The sequence below is a fragment of the Cryptomeria japonica genome, chromosome 5 (assembly GCF_030272615.1).
Source record: "Cryptomeria japonica chromosome 5, Sugi_1.0, whole genome shotgun sequence".
NCBI lineage: Eukaryota > Viridiplantae > Streptophyta > Pinopsida > Cupressales > Cupressaceae > Cryptomeria > Cryptomeria japonica.
In genome coordinates this window covers 550436000-550444600 of record NC_081409.1, presented here as the reverse complement: position 1 = coordinate 550444600, position 8601 = coordinate 550436000, and the positions used below count along the sequence as shown (strand labels likewise).

The 8601-nt window shown below is 34.9% G+C and overlaps 1 protein-coding gene across 1 annotated transcript; it reads left to right on the top strand.

The window, feature by feature from the left end:
* Nucleotides 1-7693: 7693 nt before the first annotated feature.
* LOC131875968 (SKP1-like protein 11) lies at nt 7694-8197 on the top strand. The gene has a single exon (XM_059220714.1). The coding sequence runs from the start codon at nt 7694-7696 to the stop codon at nt 8195-8197; it is 504 nt and encodes a 167-aa protein (XP_059076697.1).
* The last annotated feature ends 404 nt before the right edge of the window (nt 8198-8601 follow it).

Sequence of the window (8601 nt, the reverse complement as noted above, 5' to 3'; positions counted from 1 at the left end):
TAAGTCACCCACTGCAATCTGTGAAGTACCACATGAGGTAAGAGAAGTAACCAACTGCTGAGTGTGAGTCATATGGTGAGAAGCACTAGAATCAAGTATCCATGTGGACCCATAGGTTGAAGCTTGAGCAGTGAGAAAATGAACTTTCCTTGTGGAAGGAGAAAATGCCTGAGGTGAGGAGATGTGATGCTGCTGCATGGCTTCCTCTAAAGCCTCTAAACATTTCCAACACCTGGATATGGGATGCCCTTCCTTGCCACAAAAACTGCAAGTATCTCCTGATTTCTTCTTAGTCTTGGAGGAAGGCTCACCAGACTGTGAAGATTTCTCATGCTTGGGAGGAAATGATGGTTTAGATATAGACTTAGGAGTAGGATTGGAGGGATTCTCACTACCTATAGAAGGCTTCTTCGGCTTTAGTTTTTTCTTTGGTTTCTCCTTAGAGGATTGAGCAACCAATGCTTTGTTTTTGGATCCTGAAAGAAGATCCAACTAAGAAAGATGAGACTGCTCACGAGACAAATGCTCACAAAATACATCAAAGGTAGGCATGGTGAAACGAGCACCCAAGCCAGCCGTGGTGGAGTAGAAAGCAGAGGTAAAAAATTGAAAATGACCTCGAAGCTTTCAAAGAATCAAAAAAATGCACTCTGTGTCTATCTTGATCTTGCCACATCCCTGAAGAACAGATCAGGTAGTCTTGAACTTGTTCAAAAAATCCTCAATGGTGGGAAAGGAATCAGGAGACAAAGAAACCAACTCTACCTCAATCTGTAATGCCTGAATCTCATTAACCCTCCCAAAGAGAGAATCAAACTTCAACCACATATCCTGAGGAGTGAGAAACTCATCAAGGTGAAATAGAAGACTGTCGAAGACATGCAAGGAGAGCAAACCCATGGCCTCATCCATCTTGTTCCTATGCTAAAGAAGCTCATAAGGACACTGCAATACAGGTTGAACCTCATCCAAACAAGACCACAACCCTCGTTCCCTGAGAAGCCTCGTGATGCGGGGCTTCTAGGTGTGATATTTGTGTGAAGTCAACAACTCAACTGAAGGATCTGCCATGAAAACAAAACTCTATACCTGCACCGACACCTGCTTGTTGATTTATTTATTATACAATCTTTCAGAATAGACAAAAGATGTAGAAGGGTTTGTTTGTTTTGAGAGTTTTGGTGTTCTGGATTTCTGATATAAATGATAGAAAGCAAGAAAAAACACCCCCCCACAATAGATAAACCCAAACCCTAATACATACTTATGAGAAGGAAGTAGTGCATAAGAAAAATAAATTCAAACCGATATCTCATGTACCTAATGAAAATTATTAAGAAAAATATCACAAATCTGAATAGAGCATGCTGAGAGCTTTCCAACGCCTATTTGTTTTCAAAAAATGGAGTCTATTTGCCCATTCTATGGCCCCGGAAGTGTAGAAAAGAAGCTTGACTTTGACTTGAAAGAAGTACAGTAAAAAAGAAGAGTCAAAAAAATAATCCAAAATCATGATGTCTAGCTCGGAATCCTCTCTTGACGCCTATTCGTTTTCCAAAAAATGACTCCAGATGCGAAAGATAGGACCAAAAAGCCAACCCCCCCTCAAAAGGCTATAGGGGGTGGTCCGATGGACGAGCCAGGAGGAGGTGGCCGAATGGCGGCAGCGGTGGTGGTCGAGTCAGATAGCAACGGAGATAATCTGGGTGGTGAGGTGGCAGACTATTCTAGCAGCGGTGACCGAAGGGCCAGCGGGGGCCAGCAGGGCGGGGCTGGCGGGGGTGCGGCGGGAGCCGAAGGGTGGGTCGTCGGTTACTGGGGCCAGCGGGGGCTGGGCCAGTGGGAGCCTGCAGATGGGGCCAGTAGGGGGTGCTGGACTGATAGGTCTGGTCACCGTATGGTGGCTAGACTGTTAGGTCATCGATAGCTACGGGAAACCCTAATTTCCAAATTTTTTTTTTATAACCTTTTTTTTTGTTTTGCCTTCGAGATTTTCGATTTTTTTTATTGATTTTTTGTGATTTATTAAAAAAAATAAAAAATCCAGCCTGCATTCTGTAAAAAGGAAATTTTTTTTTGAATTTTTCTCAATTTGCGTGCCAGAGCTGTACAGCCTGGTTTTGGAGAAAAAAATCACCTAGATGCTCAGGAGTCAATAATAGACAAATTTTAAATGACTATAGGGGTTTTTGGGCCTTCTGAGCATGATGGTGAGGTCTGTTTAGGCCCAAAGTTCATAGAAAAAGGCCTATCCCTAAGCATACAAAAAAAATGCCTGAAACCCCAGATTTGTTTCCAATGCAAATATTCTCAAAAATAGGAATATATAGCTATAGATTTGAGCTCCGATACCATGTTGGAGTTGAGAAACACAACACCACAGGAGCCTAAAGATCTTCTGCAAGCTAAAACAATCTGTTACAAGGAGAAGCAATGAAGCAAAGCAATCTGAAGAACAAAACACAGGAAAAATATGCTCAAAAGAGGAGAGCTCAATATTCACCAAAAATGTGTAGTGTCATAATGATACAAAGAAAATAAAAATAGCCTCTAATAGGTCAAGAAACCCTAAAAGGGAAAACCTAGGCTTGCACATAATAATTAATAAAAGAATTAATTATTATGCACCTAATGTTAGCTTAAGTGTAAAAAGATAATAGGGAACTTAAAGAATTAAACAAATATTGTTTAATTAATCAAGTAATTACCCAATTACTCTAACAATGGATGTATTTAGTGAAGTTTAATTCTTTCCATACTCCAAGAGCTTCAACTTGGTCCTCATTTATTTAATCCGTGTAAATTATTGTTGTTATTGCACCATCCTATGTTATCATTAGTGGTCAACAATCCAAGGAATTTGAAGTACTTTTTTCCATCCATCAAGGATTCCCCCTTTTGCTAGCTTTTTACGTCCTTGAAACATAAGGATTTATTTATTTATTTTCCCATGTAATTTATCAAGCCCCAATTAGGGTGAATACTCTATATAATTCTCACAACCATTAGTCAATGGTCATTTTTATTATTATTCTTTCTTCACCCTTATGGAGGATGAATATATTTTTTATGCAGGACATTCAATATCTTGATACATTTTTTTGAACCTTTAGCTTGAGTATCCAAGGGACAAAAATGGACCATCACATGGAACTCCTTTTTTTATACATTCCAATTTATTTTTAAGATTTTATTTTTTCCATCTATCAAGCTATTGTTTCCTAGATACAATAATATTAGTTACTATATTTCTAAACCTCTTTTTGTGAGTACAAAAATATAGATTTATATAATAATGTTAGATACCACTCATGTGTTATTATTCATGTTGTTAGGTTTCCTTAGAATCCTTTTGCTTAAAGGTTAAAATTTTTTTGAGGAACTTTCTATATGCTTCCAATGTTACACACCAAGGATTTTATTGTGTAAGTTGGGAGTATTGGTACCTAATCCACAATATTGGTGGTTTACATCCACTTATATTATGTTTAAAACATATTTTCCTAATTAATAAATAAATTATCATGGATATTGATAAAAATGAAACTTGAAAAATTCATATCATGAACTATGTCAATTCATATGTGTGTATTCAATGGATATCATAGAAAGGGCTAGATCTTAGTACAATCTTTATGATTAGAGATCTAATTTAGATTTGAAAGTTACCTTTTTGAAAGATATTTCAAAGGATTTGGTGGATACTATTATTTGTCTTCTATGGCTATAAAATAATATCCACAATAAGCTTTCATTATACTATAACTTTTTCTTAAGGTCGGGCCCTATTCTTTTCCTTCAAGACCACCTACTGACAAAAGTTTCATGGATGCATGCTTTAAATATTTTTAAATGAGGCATTCTAATTATTCCAAATTTCATTAACAGACACACAATAAATATCTTTATTTACTATAGATGAAAATTTTAATTTTTAAACAAAGATTGAGACTTTTCAAGTTTTTATTGATATTATTCCCCTATAAAAGGCTTGAGAAAATAGGGTTAACTCATATAATCTCTAGTAAAAGGTTTTAAAATGATACCTTAATAAACTATTTCAAGATTATATGTTTGCCAAGGGACATTTGTGGCTTTCTCCTCATCTTCCCATGGTTGGTCAACAAAGCCATCATTGACAACATTAGTCTTCTCTTTGATTAACATTGCATATTATACAGAATTTGGTTAGCAACTATAAATTCTAAATTGATCTAGATTCTTTTTTATTTATATTTTATCAAGCTTTTCTACTTGGTTTATATAGTGCATTTTAGGGTTCTTAATTCACATTTTGTATTTGTTGGATAATTATAGACTCTTAAATATCTTTTCAAGTTTTGCACCAAATCTTAGGAATCTTAGGACTAGATTCATAACTTTTGGGAATTTTAGGCTAGCTCCTTTCTTAGGGTATATAATTTTGTTAGGGGACTAACCTTGTCTCCTTTACAAGTAGTCCTCATAACAACATAGTTCTAGGGTGAGTATTCTATTATTATTGAAAAATATGGGAATGTTATTTTTTATGATCTAAGTATGTTATATTTTCATTTATTTGTAGGCACTAAAGCTATTAACTTCTCTAATGTGTTTAGAGAGATTCAAATGCAAGAGATTAAAGCTGAATTTTAGGTGGCTTGTCTAATAAATATTTTTGAGTAGTAAAAAAATACACCTTGTATTGATACAATTTCCTTTCCTCCCGCTTCTTCTCTTCCTTGATTATTTTGGCAAGGTCATAATCAATCTACAAGAAGAGACTATAAGTATGATATTATAGCTTTCAACCCTCAAGAAAGGTGGAATAATTAGCTCATCAACATAATGAAATATCACCCATTGTTTCTCTTGACCTTCACATGAACCTTTTTCCTCTTAATGTGTTCCACCACTCTTTGTCAACTAGAATCCAACAAGGTTTCATGGCTAATGACTAAATCATGCTCATCAATCTTCTAAAGATACTCTTGAAGAAGTGAATGAACTTATTGGTTGGGAGCTAGTTCTTTTTAATCATACCTCTAGAAATGTTAGGGAGAAACTTAATGATACAAAATCCTCTCCCATAATTACTTTATGCAATTAGTTTATCTATGTTACATTTGAACTTTTTCTTCAAACTATCGTGTATTGTTTAGACTTTATAGAGTTGCCTTCTCACCATTCACATTTTTTATATTATTATTTTAAATTAACTTAAAAAGATAAATTTATTTATTAAATAATTAAAAACTAAAATAATAATTATTCAAATAAAAATATTATAATTAATATAACAAATTTAACATTTCCTTAGAAAACTAGCAATTGCACTTTGGTGTGAAATGGGTACGCCAAAGAAGTGTGGAAGGTCAATTAGGGAAAATTTTGGTGTATTTTACATACAACTATTTAGTGTGTAAGATTAATTGGCAGGTCATTTTAAAAATGATGTTGTGTGTGTGCATCTAAGGTCTCAATCTAGAAGTGATAGCTTAAAATACATTATGCATCTTGTTAGAGGGATCCAAACATGACAAACAAAACTTTGAATTATCAAGATAACTAGGTTCCATTATAAAAGGAGAGGGAGAGAGAAGAAAGGAGAAAAATACAGAGGAAGAGAACTAGAGAGATAACATGAGGGGGTGATAGCAAAACAGGGAGATATGCGGATAGAAAGGAGAGATAGAGAAATAAATATAATTAGAGAGAGAGAGAGAGAGAGAGAGAGAGAGAGAGAGAGAGAGAGAGAGAGAGAGAGAGAGAGAGATGAGGGAGAGCAAGAAATAGAGATAGAAAGAGGGAGACAATGAGATGAGGAGACAGGTGGAGGGAGAAGAAAAGTGAGAAATAAAGAGGAGAGAGAAGTAGAGAGATGTAAAAGGAGGGAGTTATAACAAGAGAGGGAGAGTGGGAGATATAGATATAAAGAGAGTGAGAGATGGGGATAGAAAGGACAAATAGAGAAATAATTATAACTTAGAAAATATTGAGGGGTGAGAGAGAGAGATGGGGGGAAGATAAATATATAGAAAGGCAGAGGTGGAAGGAATGAGGATGAGGGAGAGAGAGAGAAATAGAGATAAAAAGAGGGATAAAATAAGAGGGTGGAGATGGAGACATAGAAAGATGATAGAAGTGATATATAGAGAGAGGTAGAAGGATATAAAGAGTAGAAGAGATGGAGTTAATAAAAGAGATAGCTATAATGAGAAATAGACAGAGAGGGAGAGGAAAAGATGGGAAGATATAGTTAGAAGGAGAAAGAGAGAGGTAAAAGAGGTAGTAGAGAGAATAAGAGAGTGGGGAGAGATAGAGATGGAGATAGGGAGGGAGAAAGGAGTGTATGTGAAAATGTGAGGTATGCAGAGATAGAGGTGGGGAGGAGTAAAAACGAGTGTCAGTGCGAAATGGAGAGATAGATAGATCATAGGGAAATAAAAAGATATAGAAAGAGGGAGTAACATAGATAGATGGAAAGAGAGGGAGAGATAAAGATAGAAAGAGGGAGTGATAGAGAGATAGATGTGGAGATGGCTAGGAAGTGGGAGATGGATAGAGGTGGGAGATGGATCTAGAATGGGAAGGTAGAGAGATACAGAGAGATGGATCTTCCCCTAACATTATTATATAAATTAAAATAAAAAATTGAAAACATAATTATTCTACAATAAATTAAAAATTTAAAATAAGATAAATAATTATAAATTAATTTTATTAAAATTTATTACTTGTAATTTCATAAAAGACATAAATAACTAAATAATGAAATATCAAATAGATTTTTATTGCTTTTCCATTTAACAACTGTAAATATTTCAGACATCTTGCACACCTCTAAAATGATATAACTATCAATATAAAAATGGCCTTCCATATAATAAAGAAAGTAAATCAGAATAACTCTATATACTGCTATTAAGATACACATGTATCAAAAGATCACATAAATACTATACGTCAAATCTATTGATGTGCAAGTTAAATTTCAAATTTGTATTGATCATTTCCAGCAACAAAATTAACGTGAAAGTCGCACCCATTGAAATAGAGACATGGAATGGTATAAATTAGAAACCAGATGTTCGATATTCAAATCACTATACAGTTTAGACTTTCTGTCCAAATTCTACTCTTTCAACACTCTTTTTGTTGATAAGTGATGCTGCTCTAGCATGCAGCTCCATGCAACTCCAGTTTGGACATGAAGCTATCCATTCATCACCATGCATAAGCTATTTTTAGTTAATAGTTTTTTTTGTTTATTCATGCAAATAAAACATGTACTCCAGCATGCATGAATCCTTAGGACTATTTTTAGTTTTGCTTTTTGCATGAGTTTGTTTTTAGTAAATAAAGCATGTTGTGCATGCACTTATTGTATTCTTAATTTAGGGAGTAGTTTGTTTTTTTTAGTTTGAGAGCCTTAGTAGCTTTCCATGCAAAGCTAGGAATATATTTAGAATTGCAGTTATTATTTATTCTTCTAGACTACAAATTCTTTATATATACAGCCTTTATGTAATTTTTTAATTAAGCTTCAATAAAGATATTGGTGTTTTCTTCTTTTTGCTGTTATTGTTTGCTAATCAGTTGGTTCAGAGAGGATAGGTCAGGTTCAAAATTCTACACTTTTAACCATTAATTACATCCCCGTTCAGTCGTGCATATTATTGCAAAAGAAGTATTTAATTTTGTGGAGAATAAAATGGCGGCAAATACAGTGACATTCAGGGTGTTCAGAGATGAAGAAGTGTATGAAGATTTCAAACTGGAGAAAATGGCTGCAATGGAATCAGTGGTCGTAAAGAATTTGATAGAGAGAAAAACAAGAATGGAACCTCTAACGTTTCCTATTCCTTGTGATAACATCAATAGTAGCAAAGTGTTGGAGATGGTATTTGACTACTGTAAATTCCATACTCATGCAAAATCCAACACTATATCAGAAGAGGATGTGAAGATATGGGATACACAATTCGTTGAAAAAGCTCTTTCTGCAGATAAAAATCAGGCGACCTTCTTGCAAATTCTTTTGACAGCGAATTTTCTTGAAATAATAGATCTATTTGATTTGTTATGCAAGGCTGCTGCAGATTTTCTGAAACAGAAAAATGTGGAAGAAATGCGCGAGTTGTTTGAGAGAGAGAATAATTTGACTGAGGAGCAACAGGAGGCAATCATGAGAGAGACGGACTGGGCACACGCATAATTTTATTAGTGAAGAGTGTTAGAACCGACATTTATTCATTCCCATCTCACTTGATCGTGTTCCAAATTTATATAATCTTCTACCCACTAATTCTGGGGAATCTTTTGTAATACTACTTTAAACAATAATTTTTTCTTAAAACATGTTTAATCTCCATTAGACGATATCTTTATTGAGGCTTAATTAAAAAATGTCCACCTTCCCCATCATCGCTTCCATCCATTCTAGGTCCCTATATCCCTCCATCTCCTATGCAACATCAGCAAAGGCACGCATCTTGGAGAACCTTCCATCCATCCCACATGCCTCCATATCATTCCCATCCACACCAACATTCATTCCCTCCTCCAAGCAATTTGGATGCCAAGTATAAAAGTCACAAGTCTAAAAATCCACGTGTATTC

Bases quoted from the DNA above. Each gene is read 5' to 3' on its own strand.
- LOC131875968 (XM_059220714.1), top strand. From the start codon at position 7,694: ATGGCGGCAAATACAGTGACATTCAGGGTGTTCAGAGATGAAGAAGTG.